This window comes from Ambystoma mexicanum, chromosome 7p, assembly GCF_040938575.1.
Source record: "Ambystoma mexicanum isolate Mex_15411 chromosome 7p, UKY_AmexF1_1, whole genome shotgun sequence".
NCBI classification, from domain to species: Eukaryota; Metazoa; Chordata; class Amphibia; order Caudata; family Ambystomatidae; genus Ambystoma; species Ambystoma mexicanum.
The window spans coordinates 802,870,207-802,895,331 of NC_090939.1; the positions used below are offsets into that span (position 1 = coordinate 802,870,207).

At 43.2% G+C, this 25,125-nt stretch overlaps 1 protein-coding gene across 1 annotated transcript in view; it reads right to left on the minus strand.

The window, feature by feature from the left end:
* The window catches only part of LOC138526326 (sodium/hydrogen exchanger 2-like), a 680,323-nt gene that overhangs the window by 180,989 nt on the left and 474,209 nt on the right, over window positions 1–25,125 (minus strand). Inside the window, exons 6-8 of the mRNA XM_069636927.1 lie at window positions 23,413–23,502; window positions 7,583–7,653; window positions 4,650–4,808 (exon numbers count right to left, since the gene is read on the minus strand). Coding sequence (XP_069493028.1) covers window positions 4,650–4,808; window positions 7,583–7,653; window positions 23,413–23,502 — 320 coding nt within the window. The remainder of the gene's footprint in view (window positions 1–4,649; window positions 4,809–7,582; window positions 7,654–23,412; window positions 23,503–25,125) is intronic.

Consider the following 25,125-nt stretch of genomic DNA (forward strand, 5'->3'; position numbering starts at 1 on the left):
GCTGTGGAAGGGACTATGCATTCGGGTTTCATGTGCCGATAGTGCCTGCAACAGGACAGGAACCCAGGGGATGCAGCCTCTATTTGATTCTCTTTGTGAGGGCTTGTATCCCCCTGCCCCAGAGACAGCTGCACAGCATACAGCTGTCCTGGGCACAGGTATCAAAGAAACACCCTCATTCAGGAGGAGGAGCGTCACACCAGGGTGCTGCATGTCTAAATGTCTTTGTCATCCTTTGAAGGCAAGGGAAGTGGGTAGGAGTAGGAGTAGGATAGGCAGGAGTGCTCTGGACACTAGAAGAATCCTTCCACCATCTTGTTTCTCGCTTTCCTGTCTCCTCCATTTCCTCTGGAGAAAAACACTTTGGGTGTGACATTAAGAGGGCAAAGCCCACTCCAGCCAGGAGCAGGGATTGGTCCCAAAAAGCAGGCTAGCTTTAGACTAATCACATGGGGACTTGTGCCCTTAAATGAAGGGGTTTTGCACCCCCTCAGAAGATTCTCCTATGTTCATTGAGTTTCATTTAAGGTCAAAGAGATGTTCTGAAGGTTTTCAGTTAGATTTCCTTTGGGACAGTTGTACTGTGCAAAGCCCTCCACAGGAGGTGAAGAAGGTGTCATCCAAGACAGAAAGAGGATCTGTCCGCTAACCACTCCAAGGGAACATTGGGAGTGACCAGTGCAGTGGACCAGGACCAAACATTCTGCAATGGATCTTTTGTGCTGAAGAGCAGACCCTGAACTGGAGCATCCTGTTCTCAAGTCCTTTGCTAGGGCCTCACAGCAACAGGAGGGTCAGACCAGCCAAAGTACCCTGTTCTCTTGCACTGGTTGCTCCATGTTCCCCACATCCTGAACAATAGGGAAGGCGCTGGTGCTGGTGTCTGTATTCACCCAACCAGCCGAACTATTGCACTGCATCTCAACTAGCTTGACACTTCATTGTGTCCTAGCGAAGTAAGTTACCTGCTAGGCATGAAGTGCCTGCCCAATGCTGGAACCTGAACAAGATCTCTGGAGGGTAACCCGATGACTCTAATCGGGGGTCATAACCATGGTTCGGCTCAGCTAGCCTGAGAACTGCTGCCTCATTGACTGTACATCGATGCGCCCTTGATCACCACTTCAACCACCGTCGCCTGCCAACTAGAACCACTGAAGCATCACTCACCAACCTCTTCCAGCAACCAAAGCCTGACTCAGCCTGGCCAACTGTGAAACATTCTTGGAACTGCCCTGACCTGCATCACTTGAACCTCCCCATTCAACTGCATATAGCACCTGCTCGATGCCCGCTTGGTGTCAGGGCCTCCACAATCCTACATGCCTGACTGAGCCTGATGAGATTGCATCAAAATTCAAACCCAGATGGGATGCATCGGCCCATCAAGGACTGAATTGGGGTCATGTGACACTGAATTGCCCCCACGGTCCACTTGGGCCCTTGAGACGTTTTGGTCATGATCGCTCCTGCTTTTAACACTATATCATTTGTATGGGAGTATCTTACCTATCACCACTGGAACTACACTCAGAGCAATACTTTCTCCCATTTCTTGCATCTCTGGTGTTATTTTCTTTGGGGTGGGTTTTAAATTACAAGCATTCTCAAGCATTCTCACACTTGAAGCCATGACCTATTTTACTGGTGAGGACACTTGTTTGTTTATTTACTGTAATTGTTATGTCCCATTTATCCGTCTCAGCTGAGGGGTTGCCTGGGAGATATTGGGCGCTGGATGGGGGACAACTGGCTGAATCTGAATGGTGACAAGACAAAAATTCTGGTGGTGCTTCTTCCCCTTCGGTATCTCCTTGGTTCAGCTTCATTCCTGGCCCCCACACCAGGTCCTCTTCCTACTCCTGTCTCTGTGGTTAAGGCTCTGGGTGAAAAGATTGCCTCCTCTCTTTCAATGGAGGCTCACATCAGATCTGAGCCACTTCCATCTCAAATTCTTCTGGAAGGTTTTGCCCTTTCTTCCTGAAGCATTACATTCCCCAGTGGTGGCAGCTCGGGTGCTGAGCAGAAGTTACTATTGTAACCTTGCTCAGCCTAAATATCTGCCACACCACCTTTAACTCCTACAGAATGTGACCGCCAGGTTTGCCACTAGCATTCCCTTTGGGTGTCATATCTCCCCAGTGCTTCGCCAGCTCCATTGGCTTACTGTGGAGAGTCGGGTGGCCTTCAAATCTCTTTGTATTGTGCATTGAGCTTTTTATAGGATGGATGTAGAGTACCTGCAGTTGAAACGTTCACGGTATGTTCGGTGGGTGTCTTAGATGCCAAGACAAGTGTTTGCTTCAAGTCCCTCGCTTTATGTTAGCGAGAACTGGTGGCTGTGCTTTTTTGGTTGCGGCTGCAAATGTATGAAATTCAGTTTCCGTTCTTGTTAAGATCTGTAACTAATCATTTGGAGTTTAGACAGGCATTAAACACGTTGGGCCTCATTACGACCCTGGCGGAGGACCATGGCGCTAAGCTGCCAACTCCGCCATGGTGGTTGGCGGATTTACCGCCCCATCCCGACCTTGGCGGGGCGGTAAATCCCCAATCCCCATTTTACCCTTCCCCATTCCCATTCTTGCCCCATAGGGCATAATGGGAGTGGGGAAGGCGTTAATTACGCCACCGTAAATTACGGTGGCGTAATTAACTCCATGGTCCCTTACCGCCATGGATTTTACCGCCTGCAAAAAGCAGGCGTTAAAATCGCCATGGCGGTAAGGGACCTCGTAGTCAGGTGGAAGGGGTCGGCGCTGTTAGCGCCGGCGTAAACCCCTTTCCGCCAGGGTCGTAATGAGGCCCGTTGTGTTTTAGCTTACTTTGGCTTATGCTGTAGCCTTGCTGGTTGGTCCTGCTTAGCGCCAAGATGCATCTGGTGATAGTGCGCTATATAAGTATGATTAACATAACATAACCTTCTAGTGGGGACAAAAGTACAACCCTACTAGAAGTCCTCAATAAGATAAGAGAGCACTATTTTCATGTTTGATCATATTGGGGTTTACTTTACTATTTTCTACTCTTCTCTTCAGTGTTTCAGGGTTATATGAAAGTATTCAATCAAAGTGTTAAAGTATGGCAATAGCAGTGCACACACACGCACACATAAAACACCACGTACACAACATCGTTCATCAATAAAGGAATGGGCACTTTCACCTGTTAAATGGCAGACCTATTGCCTTTGCAAGTGACTGCGGGTACATGTTATCCATCTCCAGTCTCATTTGTGGATCTCGAGAAGGGAGGTTGCACAACTTAAACGCACTTTCATCACAACGTTTCATGTCTTTCCCAGATGTATGTCTCATGAGGATAACATCGATTTGGCAGGAATTCTATGGTCCACGATGGGCCATGTGAAAAGTGTCTCAATGGACCATCTGTAAGAACTAACAACAGCACTAATGGAGAACTATCTATCTGTAATTAGCCAAATCAAGTTTACTTTACCAGTTCCAACATGGTTGTTATTTTGGATTTCTGTTGATATTTTGAATTTTGGAAACTATAAGGCAACTGCTCGTTCACATCCCAGCCGCCACCCACCTACCGAAAGAGACTGCTACCCACCTAGAAACATAATGCTAGTTTCAGATACAAGCACTGTAAATGACCAATCGTTGATATTAATATTCGTGTGAAAAATATACATTTTCTGTGATGCCGTTTTTGCGTTTTTTGGACAGCTTTGAAAACTTCACGCTCACCTGGCAAAGCACATGGTGTCTAGTCAAATGGTCGACAGCCAAATGGTCGAATTTTTGTTTAATTTATATATATACTTTTTAGGTTTTCGTTTAGGGAAAAAAAGGGTTTTTTAGCAAAAAAAAGGGAGTAAGGGGGGACCCCCCCCCAAAAAAAGTGAAAAAACAAACAAACAAAAAATTCGACCATTTGACCTGTCGACCTTTTGGTGTCGACCATTTCCCTTGTCGACCATTTTGATTCGACCAAATGACCTACAACCATATGGAAACAAGCAAAATATAATTAAGACAAAACCTTCAGAGATTCTGCGGGATGAGGTTCTGTCATTGAAGCATAGGTGTATTGTTTAGCAGCTTGCAGTGCGTGCAGCCACCCACCAGGAAAGGTCTTTGGGCGTCCCCACTCTTATACCTGCCAAGCCTTCATAAGGGTGTCCAAGTATGCCCAAGCATCGAGTGACACAAGCCCTCACACTGAGCAAACTTAGCACAGCACACCATGTCTCTATATACCCATCACTTTTGTGGTTATAGTTTGTCTCACTATGTGAGGAAGGGTATGCCCAGGTGTGGGTCCCTTGCTCGCTGTGCCATAGGGAACCAAGCTGCACCTCACTGAGGAGGTCCAACAAGGCTGAAACATGTCTGGGGCTGCTTGTGTTTCCGTGCAGAGGGGACCTGGTCTAGTAGTTCGGGCTGGGCTGCTATCATTGGTGGCAGTACCTGACTGATCTGCATATGGCTGGGCCCCTTTTGCAAAGGTGCAGACAGGCTACAAAACGGTGGTGTGGAAGGTTACCCAGAGCAATGCTAGTAGGTCAGATTCATTCAAAACCTTCCACCATCACTTTTGTGGTTCTAATTTACTTAGCTCTTCAAATAATTCCAGAAGGGCCCGGAGGGATTCAAGGTAAACTTTGACACAGTACTTACACAAGGGACGACAAGGACGGGTCCCTGCTGATTCCCGTCTCCGCCATTTCAATGGCTTGCTTTATTTCCAGCTTCTTATACAGTGAGACGATGCTTGACTTTGGTTGATTCTCCCGAATTAGAAGTTTACGAATGTACTTATTATCAAACTTTTTGAACCTGTGGGTGTAATGGGAAAAAAGCGATTAGGCTTGGTCAGGATAACAATGAGATGGCCAAGGTGGCTCACAGTCTTGGCTCCAGCCTACCGTGAGAGACAGCTGGTTATTTATATAGAAAATGTGCTATGAAACAAGTGGATGAAGCAGCACTTTGTGCTTTGGGGTTAAAATTAGCACTGCGATAATACACAGATAAATAATGAAACAAAAGTACATAAAGCTTCCTACCAAAACATCAACAATGAAGTCATAGCAAAATAAAATGTGGGGGAAATCCTAATTGGCCAGTGGGCTTTCTCTTGCCCCAGTACACTGGAAGGCTCTGTTTGTACCTAAGGACTGGAGGCACAGAGCACTGAATCTCCATGAGGGCCTTGTGAACACCCTGTCTCTCTCTCATCAGATGCAAAAGCTGCGCCCTTTGCAGTGAGAAAGGCAATCGGTCCCTACGTGTAGCCCCAGGATTGTTTTCGTACTTAGCAGCTGCAGTCATGCTTTGCATTACTAAACGCTTGAAGCCGAAAACTTGCAGCATGAGAGCTCCCTGTGTCGTTGCACAAGTAGATAACTTAAGACTTGCAGACCCCTCCCCCACTGATGTAGGAGGTATGTCTCTAGAGAGGCCAGCGAAGTGCGAACTTAGAGCTGTATTTGATTAAATGTGCATATGTCTCTCCACAGCCACTGGGTCCTACTGTGCATGTTGTTAAAACACACTGGTTTTAAAAGTAGCATGACTAGAGCAACATGCCTTTCTTATACTGTCCTTTCACTGAGGCCTTGTGTGACAGCACTAGTCTGGCCTCTGGGCCCTTAGCAGTCATATGCATACAAGTTCGAAAACTGAGATCCATGTTTTAAAGTACTATTTCTCTGTGGCAGTACAATACAGATTTTTCTTTTCAGAATGTTCCTGTAATTCTGTATGAAAAGAACGAACATGGAATTAAATTAACACACAGTTGACTTTAAAACTTAGTTTGTTTTTGTTATAAGGTGGAGCATGTAGTATGAGATCTAGCTAATCAGGGGAGATGTGCAGTAGGTAGATGCACCTCTTTTGAGGTGCCCTGCCAGGGAAAGCTTAAGTTCTCTCTATATATATATCTCTTCTGGGGAAATCAGGATGGGCCATTACAACTTACTGCAGAGTGATGGAGTCCTTTGTTCAAGAATACGGTAGCCTTGGGGCATATAGTGCCTAGCAGAAATAGCTCCCCATGGGGGAGGGGACTGCCAGACGGCTACACTTTACAGTTAAGGGGATGTAGAATTCCTCTAAGGGGTATCTCTGCTCAGTGACTTGAGTCCCCTCCATCTTGGATTAGGGGTCTGACAATTACCTTGGCCCCCCCAAGCGAAGGAAATGACATCACAGTGTGGAAAATGAGAGCGGGCACCATTCATGCACCAGTTAGGACTGGCCACTGTTCTGATCTCCACTGTCCATGGAGAAAGTCTAACAAATCAATGCTGGGGCCTACTTGCTTGGTAACGGTTTGGAGTTTGGTCTGCAAGCAACTTTGTCAGATGTCTGCCGGCCTGGAGACTGCCTGCTTGCCTGCAGATTGTTTGCCAGAGTTGGAGAAGATACATTTTAAATCATTTTACTATGGGACCAGGTGCAAAACAAAATGACTGGGGGCCGACCTGTGTTGATGGGCACATTTTGCCAAGAACTTTCGTGAGGTTGCTGTAGAATCCAGGACAAGTCAATAACACCTAGAGGACTCAGAGAAAGTAGGACAGAACGAGTGCATACCAAGAATTGAAGGGATGTAGATATTTTCTGGACACTTATCCAACTGACGGTTGTGTCATTCATTGACTTTACCATGGTCAGCTGCTAAACGCTGATGAAAAAGAAGCAACAGAGAATTGACCCAAAGACGCTGCCACTTCCAGGGAAAGACTCAACTTCCTTTGGCACCCTAATGATTTTGAATGATGACCAATTTTTTTATTGCCAAGAGAAGTGTTGACTACGAGGATTCCATAAGTGTTTCTAAGGCAGTGGAACCCTGGTCAATTTATTGGGGTAGAGTGGATTTCAACACCTGGTGATAATTTCCCATTCCTTAATGGGAAGCACATTAGAGTGTAGCCTGCAACTTTCTCTCCAAAGGATCACATGTGCGAATATTCTTCTGTGCACAGTCTAAAATAATCAAATCACACAGAATTCTATCCAGAGCAAATATCCGTGGATCCCATAGAGTTGGGTTGGTTATCTTGCAATTCAGTGGTGGACCCATGGCCTAACGGGGAAGAACATAAAATAGCACATAGCTGTTTCCTGAATTCAGCTGTGATTTTGTCTTTTAAAAAGGTCATTGCTCAGCACAAAACAGTCACGTTAATACATCTAATGTAAATTTTAAGATATTTGTGTGGGACAGCATTGGAGACATCTTGTTGTGACAAAAGAAAAACTAGAACAGAAAGTGATGACTGCTTGTCTCCCCATTTCCTTGTTTGTGGATAATTCAATATGTTGAGGTTTGTTATTTGTTTGCCCAAAGAATATTTCCATCTCCTTATTGAAATGTTATGTTTAGTAAGTATGCTTAGCATGGTGTGCGCAAATGTATAGAAAGGGCTAAATGCTTCCCGCTACTGGCCGAGCTTTGAGATTTATCGTGCACCTCGGCCACAAAATTAATCAGGTTAATCATTATATGAGATCTTCCTTTACTTCAAAGTAACTATTAAGTGATTCACATAGCACGTGTCTAATAGTGGAAAGTAACATATGACAAGTAGCATACTTACTTATCCCTCCAGTAGTTGTGACCCCAGTGCCCACATACATCTTCAATTCCAGCCTTTAGATGATCCAAGAACTAAGTAGAAAGATGTAGAAACATTCATGAAACATACTGATTTAGGTCTGCTAATTGTGTTGAAAAGAATTAAAAAATAGCAGCAATATTTTGTCCTGTAGCTATTATATGATTCCCAATGGAGCAGTAAAAAGCACATTCAAACAAATGGATCCATTTGTGAGCACACGCTTTAATGATAATAAAGGCAAGATGGTGACCAAATAGGAGCCCTCATGAAAATCCTCTGGAACCCTCCAGCTTACTCCTGTTTCCCCCCTCCAGCTGCCCCTCGCCCCTCACACCAGCTTTGGCATCCCCTCAGGTAATCACTTTCGGGTTACCTCGAGCCATCATATGTACTCAAATGAAGCAGTAAGAACAGGATGTATCAAAGAAATGTCTTCATTTCTGATCTCACATTTTAATGATAAGCAAGGCAAGATAGAGTTGTAGAGTGTAGATAAAGCTTTCATATGAAACTTCTCACAGCAGGGACTAAGCAGCACACTTCCTAACACCCTCCATACCCCTCTGCCCTCCACCTCATTCTTCTACTTCAATCACTCTTCTCAACTCACTCCAACTCTGGCATTACTTCCAGTAATCCCTTGCAGGTTACCTTGAGCCCTCTGAAGGAGCAGAGGTATCCCCCAAAGGCCAGATCGTTGCGCAGCTTCTTCAACATTAAAAATGACAGAAACTGTCAGAGCATCTCATCCATCCAACTTTTATGGTATGGCCATTCTTTCAGCCTTTACAGAGACCTAAGACCAGAGTTCTGACTCACCGAACTTTGGAGAGTCATGGAGTCTTCGCCCACAGCTGCATCCTGCCTGATGTGTATATCCCCACAGGGGTGGAGCAGACATGGCTTGAGCCCCTTCTCGATCCTCATGAAATGAGAAGACCCCATCTCACCTCTAGATTGTCACTGCCACCAAGGGAAGTGTGCCACTTGTGTGAATAAGATTTGATGTGGTGACTCCCTTTCTCCCCACTGGAGGTGTTTGTCACTGAAACCAGAAAGTGATTATGAACTGTCATTAGACCTGTTCAGTTCTCATAGGCCCCAGCTTAAGTTCGAAAACTCTTTTCCCCCACCAAAAAAATACAACTATTCACTACAATCTGCCCTCCCTAGGTTGGCTGTTTGCATGATATTTACCCACAATAAATACACAATACATAGCCCATTCTTTCCACAAGAATCGGCAACCAGGAACACCTGTTGAATAATCCTCTTGAACAACCTTGATGCTGTGAAATCCTTCACTAGAAACTTGGTATCATTGTTACTGAAAACACAAATTTACATTGTTGAAAAAAAATCTACTGTGAAGGGTTTCATATGAAAGTCATTACATTCTACAAATTTTAGTGAACTTTCACAAGCACTTACTGAACTTTGCCTAAGGGAAAGGCCATATTACAGACCGACCTATAGCTCTGTGAAGATCACTGCACATTTAATTTCTGAAACCCTCATCAATTTACCGGAAATGTACCCATCCTTTGTTCTCATTTTTGCACCTCTTTACTTGGGTTTGTACACAATAATCCTTGTTTGCTACAGTGTGTTTTTGTTGGCATCCATCTCGGTGAAAAATGGTGTAAGAAGTTGGATAAAGAGGAACCAGCCCAAGGGACCCGGACAAGATTTCATCTCCCCCTTTAAAGGTCATCCTCACCTCCAGCAAAACGAATCTCAGACACCAAGATTCCCCAGGGGCACCAGTTGTTTATCTACACAGCACTGGAGATATAGTGCAGCTAGTTGGGAGGGGACATCTCTGGTTCTCTGACTCAAACATTAAAGTAGCTTGAGAAACATATGGTAGGATTGGTCTAAAGTCAGGACTGCAAGCAAACAATTATAAAGAAATCAGCACAAGTGTGGTAACAAAAGAGTTTAGAAGAGTGGTTCTAGAGTTTGAAATCAAAAACTTCACTGGCCCCTATCCAGTGAGTCAGCAGGATGCCATTGCACAGTTGATATGCAGGCTAATTTACATACCCAAACTGGAAGTGTCAAGGAGCTATCACCTGCCAATTCAGGAACAGGCAGGTTTGTGCTGACCCTTAGTAGGATAGAGGATCCACTTCTGCCACCTGAAAACTATCTCCCACATGGTAATGGTGCTAGCATACATAAGCTAATGTATCCGTTCTTTACATGGAGTGGAATTCATGCAGAAACAACAAAATACAAGAAAAAGAGCAGCAGACCGTGTACCTAGATAGAATAATGTATGATCCATTAAACCCCCATCCATTAAAGTGAGAATATATATATGTACAGTTTAAGAAGCAAACATTCCATTGACAGAACCAAACTGGAAAGGACTAACTATGTCAGGAAATATTTATGCAATCAAGGAACAAACAGAAGCTTTATGATTCTTATTTAAAAAGTAAGATAGCAAATATCCCAGAAGAAGTGTAGTTGTTCCAAACACTTGCTGGTCAAAGGACATTGGGAGGATCACAATTTTAGTATGAAGGTGTCAAGGATGGCACTGTGTCAAGAGTGACACAGGGCACCTTGGTAGGTTTTGGGTGGCTGTGCTGATGTAAAGTGACAGATAAGCACACACAGCAGTAAGCTCGACAAGAAAGAAGAATAGGCAACAGTACCTGTGAACAAAAAGGGGCAGGGATTACAAAGGTACAAACAAACTGGATTCCCTCTTGGGGTGTATGCAGAAATGGGAAAGAGTGTTCCACGGACCTTTGGAAACTCCAGCCTTCTGCACAGATTGCTATAACAGGGGCCCACTCTGTATGCTCATGGCTGGGAACAACAGCAGTGGGTGTCTGTACCTGAACCGTAAGGCACGAACAAGGTAACAGTACTTCACAAGACTGAAGCCTGTACGGGTCCAGCAGGAACCAAACAATGACACGAAGAACAACATTGAAAACGCGACAAGGGAAGGGGCAGAGGTTGCCTGCCCGAAACCAACAGTCACGCTCTGTACAAAGGATTTACATAAGACACAAGTGAAGACAAGAACAGACATATCCAGGGAAAAGGAAGTCAAAGAGAACAACGATAAGAACAGAATCCGGAAGAAAGGAAGGGCAGAAACCTAGTATCTAACTGTAGGGAATGCTGACCAGAAACTGTACATGGAATAGTAGCACAGTAACTCAAGACTGGAAAGACAAGAGAAAGCTAGCAGAAGGACATTAATGAAACCGAATAACTGAAATGGATAACCTAAGGAGAGGGCAGAAGACTCAAGGAAGAGAAGGACAGGGATCAAGAACAGGGGGTTGCAAACAAGGAAGAGCACAAGGGAGCAGTAGCCAGGAAACAGGGGGGCTGCAAACAAGGAAGCAGGGCTGCAGTAACGGATGCCACAAGGTACAGGCAAACTGCAGTGGACTACAGAGGACTGTAGTGGGCTGCAAGGCAGGGAGTCCAGAGGAGCAGGTCAACAAGGAGCGAGCTCACAGGAGCAGGGCAGTGAGGCAGGGAGCCCAGAGGAGTAGGGCAGCAAGGAGTGAGCCCAAAGGAGTAGGGCAGCAAGGCAGGGAGCCCAGAGGACCAGGGCTGAAGCGGGATAATACGGCAACAGGAACAGAATAAAAATGGTGGCTCAAGACGAAAAGGGGCTAGGAGAACTCTTGTTGCAAGAGAGTGAGCTCCTGCAGGCAGCGGCTTAAATACAGCCCTGCCCTGTACTGAGGCAGGCTAATTGGCAGCACCTGGAGCAGCACACCTGAAAGTAATCTGCCTCTTCCCTCTCTGGTCCTGAGAAGGTGGAAGCAGTACTGATCGCTAGGGCTTCTGGGGATTGTGGTTCCAATACTGATGAATGGGAATAGCCAGGAATTGATAAATGTAGCAAGGTGCATTATGGTACATGTAGTTAGCGGAATTAAATAAGGAAGTACCAAAGTCGTGCAAATTGAAATTAAGGACCACAGTGCGAATAGGGGTTGTTCAAAGAGTATTCTGAAGATAAACGAGTTCCAAATAGTCCATGATGGTTGCCAATGTGTGCGCCAGTGGCACAGGCATGACAGAAGGAGAGTGTGAGAATAACAAGCATTAAGTGATTAAGATTTATTTTATTAATAACAGTACACACCATTAACAGTTCAGGGCTTTCCCATATATACTTGGATACATGATAAATGACCTTTAACAATAGATACCGAGGTGCCATTTCCTAAAAAAAAGGTGCTGCCCTACCTAATGCTCTCTAATGTAACATGATTGATTGCACAGGAAACACAAACATTGTGTTCTTTGTGATTACACCAAAGATATTTTTGAAAAGTGTAAAGAAGGATGGGACCCCTAAGATAATACAGCCGTGAATGCCTCCTATTTTGCACAAAAAAGCACGGCATGCATGACACTCATTCGGGAGTTGGTTCACCCGAGTCTGAGAGAGGCCAAAGAAAAAGAAAAGAATCAGAGTGTAAGACCCAACTACTGAAGTGCAAGGTGGGGATAAAGGTTGGTTCCTCCTTCCCATTTCAGAGAATAAACTACTAGCTTATTGGCACAGACCCTACCATTTTACCAATGTAATGAGTTGCCTGCATTTAAGTATACAGCGATTTCACCAGAGGAAACCCTCACAAATAATCCATATAGATTAAGGAGGAGGAAGAAGCCTCTGTGGTGATGTTACCTAAGAACATTGAAGACAGAAGAGATAACTTTAAAGAAATGTGTGTCCCACTCATAGATTTCTGGACTTTCGGATGAACCTGATACATTTGGCTCTCCTTGTGTTTTGGGTATTTGTGCATTTGTAAAGGGGCGAGACTTGTTGGGAGCTCCATCTGCATGAAGGTGGCACACCTAATGGAAGCCTGTCTGTGCCATGGCAGAAACACAAAAGTGCTAATGGCAAGCTCTCTGGGTACTCATATTCCTAGCTATATCAGGTGATAGCTTACCTTTAGGACCCTTCTCGTTCTCACCACCAATTTATTAGTTTGCACCACTGGAGGGGTACACCCCCTTTTGGCGCAGCCGTTTCGCCGCGGGCCAGTTCGGCGTGGCCAGTTGGCCGCAGCGGCCAGTTCGCGCGCCCATTTCGGCGCGGGAGCCTTTCTGGCGCCGCCGATTTGGCGCGAGGGACGTTTGGACGTGGCTGACATTGCAGCCACATCTAAGCTCCCTCACGCCAAATTTAAAAGCATAATTATTTTCAAATGCAGCACGTTGACAGGAACTGTGCCTGACAACCTGTTGCATTTGAAAATAATTTGGGGTCAAGTGACTGGCGTGAAGTGTAGTATTTTTTATTGTGATTTTCCCAAATGCTTTATTATTATTATTTTTTTTTATTAGACTGTTCAATTATGCGAGTTAAATATGCAACTTTTGCTGCCGCAGGCACAAGGCCAGTTTGATCTTGTGGTTAAGTTCCAAGCCTCACAATCTTGCAGGCCATGGTTCCTGGCTGGGATAAAGCTTTTAATTTTATTCTATTTGAAAAAAAAATAATGTGATATTTTGCAAATAGAATAAAATTAAAAGCTTTAGACCAGCCACGAACCATGGCCTGCAAGATTGTGAGGCTTGGAACTTATCCACAAGACCAAACTGGCCTTCTGCCTGTGCTGCAAAAGTTACATATTTAACCCCCATGATTGAACAGTCTAATAAAAAAAAAATAATAATAAAGTATTTGGGCAATTCACAATTAAAAAGAACCCTCTGCCCACTACCACCCTTCTCCTCCCACCACCTGCCCACTACCACCTCCCACCACCTGTCAGCTACCACCTCTCCTCCACCCCCTGCCCACTACCACCTCCCACCACCTGCCAGCTACCACCTCGCTCCTCCACCCCTGCCCACTACCATCTCCCCCCTCCCACCACCTGCCCACTACTACCTCCCCCCTCCCACCACCTGCCAGCTACCACCTCGCTCCTCCACCCCCTACCCCCTGCCCACTACCACCTGCCCCCTCCCACCACCTGCCAACTACCACCTCCCCCCTCCTACCCTGTTCCCACTACCACTTCCCCCCTCCCACCACCTGCCAGCTACCACCTCTAAACCCCTGCCAGCTCCCACCTCTCTCCTCCACCCTCTGCGCACTACCGCCTCCCACCACCTGCCAGCTACCACCTCCAAGCTACCACCTCGAAGGTAGTGGTCTTGCGTTAAGTTCTCTACCCCAGAGTTTTGCAGGCCATGGTTTGTGGATAAACAGAACCTTTCGTTAATTCCCCCTTTTAAATAAAAATAATGTGATATTTTGCAAATAGAATAAAATTAAAAGCTTTAGCCCAGCCACGCACCATGGCCTGCAAGATTGTGAGGCTTTGAACTTAACCACAAGACCAAACTGGCCTTGTGCCTGTGCAGCAAAACATTTATATTTAAGTCCCATGATTGAACAATTGATACAGAAAAAAAAATAAGAAAGTATTCGGGCAATTCACAATAAAAAATACTCTAAAGCATGTGCTTCAAAATAAATACTGTAAAAAAATACTGTAACCCCCTCCCCGCGCCAAAACATCATTTGTGCAAATCACATAAATAAATACTATAACCCCCACCCCACGCCAAAACATCCCCACGGCCAAACGTCGTAGCGCCGAATCGGCCCGCGCCGAACTGGCCGCGCCTAATCGTCCTGCTCCGGCACTGGAGCCCCCCTCCATCCTGCCTCTTTGCTTCGGTGCATTGCCAATTCTTTTTTTTTTGTTGCGAGTCATCCCCTTTTCGTCACAAACACTTTCAGTGGCTTTGTCCCCCTTTCTCACTATGACAACATCTATACCCTCCCTATTAATGCCCAGTCCATCCCTAAACATACCCCTGAAGTAATGACTTGCTCTCAGACCATGACCCGGACATCTTTTGTATTACAGAAAAAAGAATCTCGGACACATTTGTCCCTGAAATAGTCCCTTCCGTTCCTCATAGCTACAACATTTTACACCATGACCTTATGTGTTGATGTGGAGGACAAATTGCAATTCTTTAGATGAAATCTTCTTTTCTTACCTTTCTTTCTTTCTTTCTTTCTTTCTTTCTTTCTTTCTTTCTTTCTTTCTTTCTTTCTTTCTTTCTTTCTTTCTTTCTTTCTTTCTTTCTTTCTTTCTCCACTACCGCTAAATGTGAATCAATTAAGGTTACCTTTTCCTCACAATGTGATTCCATTGTGGCTTACTGCTTGGTCATTGTCAGCCTGTACACAATAAGTTAGTCCCCATCTCTTTTACAGACTCGTTGACATCAACCATTCTTGCCTTGCCTAATCCTATTGTCTTAGGCAAGTCAAGATGTATGGGCTGATTACCATTCCTACTGGCACCATAGCTGTGATTTATAATTTGGAAACATTATGTCAATTGGACCTAGACTAGCTCATGTCATCAGTCATACCATTGATCTTATCTTGGTCAGTACCAGATTGGTTTTCCCTTGCTGTCCGCTAGTTTTTCCCTGGGCTGACCACTTGCCTGTCCCATTTCTATTCCTGCTTATATTAAAATTATCTTCCTCTACCATGATCTGCATTTGATCTAAAATGTAAAATGATATGCTCTTGGTGGAATACTTGTGAAAGTGACTTCTTATAAACCGTCATATTTATTTAATTATTGTGCATTGGTTAGGTGCTTACTCAACAAGTAAACTGTGTTTCAAATATCATTCAATATCATTCATATTGGCGCGATATCATATTTTAAAATATTTAAATATTTGGCACTCCTTGCTGAACTGGGATAGGGAGTAATGATCATACTTGCACCAGGCTAAATCATGATATGTACAACTTAGCTCTTATAGTTGCAAAAATAGGTCACCTGACATCATGGGAATATGCAGTGTTTCAAATGATTTGGTTGCAAACAATAGATATATTGGGGATAATATATTAAACTAAACAATCTTTTTAATCTAACGTTGTTTTAGCACTCTTTTTCTGCATCTGCACCTAACTATTGTCTTCTTTGCTTGGTTGCAGTCTCCTTGGGAATGCATATTTGAGAGAGTGGAAATGGAGGTAGTGTCAGACGTAGTTGCTTAGGTATTCTGGGCCTAGATTCCAAAAAATCTTGTCAATGTGAATCAGGAATTTCAGTCTAATTCTTGTCGTGACTGTAAATCAGCAGAGTGATTTCCAAGCTGATGATATATGGTAACATGTCTTTATAGCACAGATAAGATTGGCTGCTCTGTTCAAGGTCAGTCGAACCTGATATATCTGGTATTGTGGGAGCCCAGACACAGAATATCGTGATAATGAAGTTTACTTTGGTATACAATCTTGATGAGTCACACTTTGTAGTCTAATTGTATTTGCATGTTTTCAGCATAGAGATGGAAGCACTACACATAGACCTTTAAAAACTGAGCTAGAGCTGGATGATCTGGCATTACAATTGCTTAATGATTGCAAGTGAAGTCATCTCATCAAGGTTATATATGAAGAATATAGATTTGAGGGCACTGTATTATGGTAATTTGAAAACTGATCAATCGTATCCATCTGGGTATGTTACGGTGACACCCACTTGCATTTTCGAGGTCTCTGCTTTGGTCTATGTCTGTCCGGGATTGGTGTGTTAAAAGTCACTGATTAGCTTGGTGAGAACCACGTTTCTATGAAACTAAGGAAGTCTAGGTTGCGAAAGCTGATTATGCTGTCATTGTGTATGGCAATTCTATTTTATGATGCGGAAAACTTGTTAGGATTAAAGTGCCATAGAATTGTGGTCCTTTTCTCTTGGTTGGTTCAGACAAGCAGGATCAGCTGATGGTCAAAACTATAGGTGTTTCTATGGGACTGTTTGAGTTGCTGGGCTTCCAACTATGTTCAATAATCTTGGATACTCAAGTAACTTTTTCTGTACAATATCTATTTGCCATAGACGTGGCACTTTTAGAATATTGGATAGATTGATTATCCCTAGTTGTATAATATGAAGGCTCGTGTCTCCGTTGAGTGGTGCTTTGTGTCCTGTGATTGGGTCTATTGGTTAGGATATGAATTGTTTTGGTATTAGTTTCCCTATCTAAATAGGGGAATCTTGCTAGGGATAATGGAGTAAAGCCTATGGTAATGATTAAAAAGTATGGTCAAAGAGCTTGAGTATCTTGGGACCTGCTTGGATGAAATTCATTCAATTTAAATAGATGTATACAGTAGTTTTGGTGGACTTTTATCCGAGGTAATTGGCCAGGATTCATTAGCTTAGTTCCTTTGTAGTGGATGTTAAACTTCTGCAATTAGTCTGTTTTAAGGGTTGTTTTCCAAGTCGTATACTGTTTGGAAAAGACCAATATATCTGTGGTCTAGACACTTGATTTCACATTTAGGAAAGTGACAGCAAGGGTGGTTTTCACAATGATTTCTAAAACGTATTTTTCTTAGATAGGCATTACATGGATTTCCATGGACTATGTAATCTCAAAGCAGCCTCATTTTCAAATAAAGATATTAGAAATATTGATCTATGGTCATATAATGTTTTGATATCAAATGTTTTCTAAAGCAAAACTCAGAGGCATCTTTTAATTATTTATGTATTCATTTCTTTTATTTAATATATTTCTTCCATGTCTGAATGTCACCAAAAGGTCCCTTGGAAGTGCTTTGGGTTCACAGTGTCAAGGATCAAGACCAACATGAGATCTCACTTCTGTGAAATTGTGTCCATCATCACTAGTGGTAGAATAACCACTTGGTTTGGAAATACAGGTTCTGGTTACTGAATATGGTAGGTTGGCCTGGTCACTTTTTCAAGACAGTGATTCTATTAGCGGCTTGTTATTAGCGAAGGGTTCCTCAAAAGTAAGGTGTTCAGGGCTTTCTTCACACTAAAAGCCTTGCGGGTGTCCTCAGCGCTGGGTAAAATGTGTACTCTCTTATTTTAAAAGTAATATTGAATAGGGCACGAATGTTAGCTCATAAGAGAACTAAGCTATCGATTATTGAGGCTATGTTATGAAGCAATTATACTTCACCCATCACCATAGTAGTGGTCTTACAGCACCTAAGCTACGTAGCTAAATTCTCAAAGTTAAGAAAATTACTTGCCACTGTTCCAGAAACAATATAAGGACATAATGTCTCACAAGAGGGTCCAAAGTTCTAGCAATGTCGTAATCAAGTGAACTGCTGCTAATATAATTGAAGACCCATGGGCCTGTTGGAGCAGCAATATATGTAGGCATTTTGAGAAAATTATGCCCCTCTTTAAATACTTTAACAAATAGTAAATATAAAGCAGGGTCCATGTAAGTTTCGAAGGAATATTTGTCATATGACAGAGTCATGATACTCAAGGCAAAGTTATTGCATACATCAGAGCACCTCACTGCAGAGTCTTTTGAATGTGTCTGAGAAATAGACATTCGGTTTCCCTTTTTCACCAGCTGTCTCCTCAACAAAGCACTGAGACAATGCTTTTGGTTATGGTGGTGAGCTCACTATCTCCCAGAATAACGCTGATGCACATGCTCTCTCTCTCTTCCAAACTGTACGTGGAGCAGAACTCGGTGGGGGACATTCTGTGCCCCCAGAGGCACTGGGGAGAACATCATGAATATTGAGGATCCATCAGGCCTCCCTTGACAGTGTTTCAAAAGCATCCATGCAGGTAGGATAGGACCCACAGTCTCCTGGGGAAAAGGACATAGTGCTCCAGATAGATGCAAAAAAGGAGAGGACATTATAAAGAAAGGGACCCACATAAGCCAGACATTACCTTTAATTTCATTCATTGTATGACAGCGTATGGCCCTCATCGATTGGATGCAATGTTTGATTAAAAAAAATATTATGTGTTCATTTAGAGATAGTGCATGAATTACAGTCGAATATGTGGGAAATGTGCGGTAATGATAAGACAGAGCATGAGATTGTGGTGAGCAGCACTAAGTCGCCTCCCTACTGTCCACTTGCATCAAACGAACCGAGGTGAAGCATATGTTTGACAATGGGAGCTAATTTGCACCCAAAGAGCTGTTTTTGTATGATTCTGATCACATCAAATTAAGTTGATATGCATCACTGGGAAACGGAATCATATTCCATAGAAATAGAAGTAATCTCATTGCAATTTAGTTTTCATTATAAATCTTTCTTCTTGTCAGCTAATTTTGCCAATGGTATAAAGAATGCAGCAATCTGTAGCTAAGATCTGAAACATATTACATAGTACCTCATCTAAAGACGAGAATGTCATTTGTTACAAATTCTGAGATGGAAATTAAATTATCCTTTCTCCACCTCCAACTTGACCTATTTCATTGTATGGGAACATTGGAGAAATGTGTGTTTTTATGAGTGATGTCACACACGGATGGAACAGAATACATAGCTGCATGTGCATTGCACCAAAATGAGTGTCCGTGAATGTACTCATCATAGTAGCAAATCCATAATTTGACTTCTTCAAAATACTAAGTTACAAATGCATTGCTAAGGAAAAATTAAGGAATTTTTCAATTTCGCAGAATCTTTTCTCTTATTACTAATGGCAGTGGTGTAGCAATGCCTTTGTGCCTTTTGTCTCAGTAACATTCCTAATGACTCATATTGAAAATAGATGTAGGTCCAGGACTCCAGATTGTAAGTGGGGTATTGTATTCCTAAATTGTGAGTAAAATGATTCTTTATGGAGTAATCAAACGAATTCTCAATCCAAACAATGGTAGTTCTTAGCCCAGCAAAAATTCATGTTAACTGCAAAACAAATGTATGTGGGTCTTGGATACTTTTCTGCACCTGTTAGACAATGACTGCTGCTGAGAGGGTGGACACAGTGAGCAGGATCTGATATGTCAATTGTTTCCTGTTTCGTGTTCGTAGTATTTTTGCTTCCTATTTCTTTGCTGCAGGGAAGATTTGTCAGTTTTGGAGAGCAAATGTGGCTGGTACGCCTTTTATTTGTTGTGTGCACGTGTTGGTGATTGTGTATTCATAGTGAAACAAAATTATTAAAAGGTCATTATACTTGCAATGGAAAACATCAAAACAAAAACAAATAGCCAGGATTGTTTGCTAAACATGTCATCCACAAAAATGGTAATTGGCCATAGCCTATGTCCTACTCTAGCACCCATCAAACCACCCAATAGACCCCCTGACTATGTCCTGTGGCTCTGCTGGGGGTTATTCCAACTCACTTTGTGATATACCCACTGGAAATAGCCTTTGGCCATCTAGGCTAGAGCATACACCCACTGAAGTGGACACTAACCATGTCAGGTGGCTATGGGCAGAGCTGAATTTGTCAGGTGTATGAATTTGGCCATACTCTGCACTCCCACAAGTAACCTGAAGTGACCACTGACGAACTGAGGTTATGCAAGTTGCCTTTTTCCCCTCCCAATCGGCTTCAAGCATGAAGCCATGGCCCCCATAGCTCAAGGAGTGGACAGTGGCCTTGGCCTGAGACCATGAGTAGTGGCCCCTATACCTCCAGCAATGGACACATCCTTTAGCCAATCCCCAGGCCCTCCCAAACACTAGAAATTGGCAACTGAGCATGCCCTGCAGTCAGGACCAGTTGACACATTTGGACTTTGTCTTTGGGTCACTAGTGTTCTACAGGCCACCACTCTGCTTCATTTTTAACACCCGCGGTTTGAGACTTGTATGTTGCCTGAAGACCAAGAGGTGGCCGAAATCTTTTAGTATAATGCAAACCCAACAGAGGCCCCACAGACCCCTGAGGCTAAATTACCTATTTTATAAAACAAATTAGGGAATATTGTACCCCTCTATGTATTCCACTTGCCCTCCCTTTGGTAGGGGCAACACCAAAAGAACAGGATCCATCTGGGCACTGCATTAATTCAGGCCCCAATGGCGACCCATTGAATATTGTTTAACCCCTACCCACCAACCAGATCTGGCCTTGTTTGCAGAGCTAATTTGATTATCCATTACTTTCTTTGTGAACACATGTGCAGAGTTACCCAGAAGAGGGATTGCAGTCCAGGATCTAATTAGAAAATGGCTGTCAAAAAGGTTGTATGTGGGTCAGCATATTTTTCCAGGTGAACCAAGATAGCTCGTATTGGTTTTTCTGGCCGCTTTCAGGCATAATATTACTTGCACGACACCACAAAACAATTGTGAGTCAAAAGGCCCTCATAGAGGATTGATGCATATCTGTCCAGTGGTTCAGGGAGTTGGTGAGCGAAAAATTCACCTTTGTAGAATGAATGGGAAACATACATTTTGAGACACCCTATCATCCCACGCCCCCTTCGATTAAGCCATACAAAACATTTGATAATTCAGGTCTATAAGCCTTTGGGAACATTTTGTGAAGATACGTTGAATTGTGTACTCTTCCTGAGTGGAGTTCAACTTAACATTTCTACAGAGCTGCTGTAGCTGACTCTGTAATTCGCTTGTACTGATAGTGGCCAGGGGGGTTCATCCATCTCATCCATTATGGGCGAGGGGGCTCTGACTCACCAGAACTCTTTCCCATTATGGAGGAGCTGTGCCAGCCCAGAGCACTCCCTGCAACCGAGGGAACGTTCCTGGGCTGGCTCAAGTGTCAAACAGTTGACAGTTCTGTTTCTCTGATGTACATGCTCAATGAGCCATGCAAGGCCATGAGCGTTTTGCTTCCCCACCCTTGGATAGCCCATTGTGAATGCTGGCTGGGGAAATGCATGTTTGCATTGGGGGAGGGAGTGCACTGCACCTCCTTGCACATGCAAACTGAACAGGGCGCTGCACCATCGGCGCTCTGGCCTCTGCGCTCTGGCAATGCTTCCTGGTCCCTGTTCAGGTTGTGCAGGAACTAGAGGCTCTCTGGAGGCCATGGCTGAGCTGAATCCGGACCAGAGCGTCATGCAGGTAAGATTTTTATATTTTTTTAAATAATGTATTATAATGTCAATTTGTGTGTGAATGAGTTAGTGTACGGATGGGCGACTGAATTAGTGAGTCAAACCTCTGTGAGAATGTGTTGTGTGAATGTGTATGTATGTTTGTGATGGGCCGGAGAGCGTATGGGGGCATGTCACAATGCAGTTTTTAATGGGTATCTTCCACAGGATGCACCGTAAAAAAATCATCAACCTGTCTTTCCATATAACCGACTGTTTAGCAAAGAAATGAATGAGCAAGCCGATGCTGTGTGAGTGTATGTTTAAATGAGCGACTGAATGAATGATGTATGGATGCTTTCTGAATCTAGTGCTGTGTGAATGTGTGCTTAAATGAGCGACTGAATGAATGATGTACGGATGCTTTCTGAATCTAATGCTGTGTGAATGTGTGCTTAAATGAGCGACTGAATGAATGATGTATGGATGCTTTCTGAATCTAATGCTGTGTGAATGTGTGCTTAAATGAGCGACTGAATGAATGATGTATGGATGCTTTCTGAATCTAATGCTGTGTGAATGTGTGCTTAAATCAGCAACTTTTGCTGTGTGAATACTGATTGAAATTATTGCTGCATGATGGTGTGTTTAAATGAGCAAGTGAATGTTGTGGTAATGCTGTGCGAATGTGTTTAAATGAACCATTGAATTCTGTGTGAATGCTGTTTGAAATCAATGCTGTATGTATGCTGTTAGAATGCGTCAATGTGTGTTTGAAAAAGCAAGTAAATGCTGTTTGAAATGAATGCTGTGTTCATGTGTTTTTGAATGAGTGAGTAAATGTCGGTGTGCTTGTGTTGGGTTTATTCAAGCCCGGGAGGTGGGTAGAGGAAAAGGAGAGATGTTCTAATGGCCATCTGTGATACTGTATCATAGATGCTTAGTAAAAACAATGTCATGCCACAGTAGGAAATGGATAGACTGATTGCATCAACATGCGTTCTAGCCACGTTATAACACTTATTATGCTTGCTTTAACAGCGATTTGCAATGTCATCTTTGATGCCCTGGGCGTTACTCTTGGCAGGGCATTGCAGTGGCACGAGTTGTAGTTGCATAGCTTACCATAACTGGCAACTTTCTTTGTTTTTTTTATTTTACCTTGCAACCATAATGTCCCTTTAACAATTTTTTTTCAATGAATTTCATAGGTTTTTATTAGTGCAAATTTGATGTAATTTCCTTTTAACAAAATATTTTCAGTGAATTTCATGGGTTTTGTATTAGTGCAACGTAACCATAACGTCCCTTTAACAATGTTTTTTCAGTGAATTTCATAGTTTTAATTTAAGCAATGAGCAATGAGCCCCGGGATGAGGGGGCATTATCACTTCAGGTAAAGCCCCCGGACCCATAGTTAGAGCCAAAGTGACAGGGGCTCTAATAGATTATTTTGGGAAGTTGTGAAACTCTGCCAAAAAAGAAAGCTGTCATGGAACGAGGAGAATGCCCTTCTCCCATTGCATGGTAGCCATTCGCACCATTGCAGGGACTTGCCGGGAACACTTCTGTTCCTGGTGCAGGCAGGGGACCAGGAAGCACAGGGTAAGTGGGGTGGTAGTGGCAGGGGGCTAATATGTTTAAAGGGTGGGGGTGGGAGGAAGACGACACAGGGCACAGGGAAGCACTTACCTGAGCACCCGGCGGGGGGAGATGTCGGCCTCCAGCAATGAGGAGGCTTGGAGTGACGGGATTACCGTACAGTAATGCCCCCGCTCTGAGCCTCCTCATCGGCTGGAAGGACTAGGCATGTCCCTGCCAGGTCATAATAGTGCAAATTAACCATAACTTCACTGAATAGATTCATGCATCTTTGTTAATGTTATTCATTCAACATTTCTTCCTTTAATCGGGGCATTGTTCTTCATTTGAAAGGATAAGAAAAGTGAATTGAAATCAAAAACTATCTACACACAACCTACCCGATTGTGAATTTCTTCGCTGACAGCTGCCTGTTTTTGGTTTGCCCTTTTTACATCCAGGAACTCCACTAGTGGACGAATCGTAATTCCCTGTAGAAAACAGAAAGGTTATAATTAACATGGTAGGATTTTCTATACATGTTTATGTTTTGAGGAAAATAGATATATGTATGGCATGTAAGGTAAATTGCTGATGAAAGGATTTTTGCCACCCTCGGTGGAACTTCCTTTTGCTGCCCTGCCTTGAGGCCTCTTTTCCACGCTCATTACCAGACTCAGCACACAGCCATTGTGTCGTGTACTGCAGAAGACTTTGCTCAGTCTCGAAAGGTGTAGGTCTGAACCATTGGGTTCGTACATTTAAAGCACTGGGGCCCCGTCTGGAAATATCATGGTACATCTTCAACTGTGGTGGAGCATCGAGTCTTGGAGACTCATCAACAGTGAAAGCATCGCCCCAGCTAAGCACGCCGAGTAACCTTAACCAGCATATCTAATGCTTCCAACACATACTGGGCATTCCTGTCATTGCAGGGGCCAGGGGCACAAACGTATTTTGAAATTAATACAAAATGGAAAATGGGGCAGAGAAGAGACCACTTTTGGAATGCGGTTAGACTTAAAGAGCTCCAGTTTGGAAAGTCTACATCAATACATATCATTGCATGTGTGTTCAAAATGTAAAGTCATATATATATATATGTATATATACATATATATATATTTTATTAAGTGCATTTGGTCACATTGACCATTACACAAAAAAATTAAACCATATTATCACCTTACAGAATATAAAAAAAGAGTAACACATAGTAAACAGTTCTCTCATAAAATGCAGATAGTACGTGTGTGCACTTCAGATAGTGAATACACTAACGACTTCAATTAATCTCTTATACATTACAATAAAACATTGAAGGGCTGCAGATCATCAATTATACAGTTTATTGTTAAAATTAATTCACTGTGATTTCAATAATATACCCATAACATTGGTCGATCTCTTGTTTTGTGTTGATTATAGATACATGCTTCTGCTGGTCCTGATATCTACTGCAGGTTACCCACGTACTGTATGCAATCTTTTTTTCACCAACAACCATAAATGATATGCTGCTGCCGTCACTACCATTGAGTCTGCCCCATACAGGGAACTCCAGAACTGGTTAGATGAGTAATATACAGGGAACTCCAGAACTGGTTAGATGAGTAATATACAGGGAACTCCAGAACTGGTTAGATGAGTAATATACAGGGAACTCCAGAACTGGTTAGATGAGTAATATACAGGGAACTCCAGAACTGGTTAGATGAGTAATATACAGGGAACTCCAGAACTGGTTAGATGAGTAATATACAGGGAACTCCAGAACTGGTTAGATGAGTAATAGCGTATTTCGTGGTAGCAGTTTTCGTATGCTCCGACAAGTGGTTTACACTGCGGGAGCAGATGCTGTGATGTTTCTACTGCTTGTTCACAGAGGGTGACACAAGCACTTATCCCTGTCAATACCCTGCCACGCCCCCTTATTTGCATATACCAGCATTATTTCCAGTTGTAAGCTATGTATAAAGCGTACAAGTGCAGGCATGTTTAATTTTATTAGGTATTCCCTTGGCAGCGTCTATGCTCATTCCCTGGGTCGAGTACTGGGCATATTTCCGCGTGTTGGATAAATGTTGAATGGACTGTATACGGTCATAATCCCT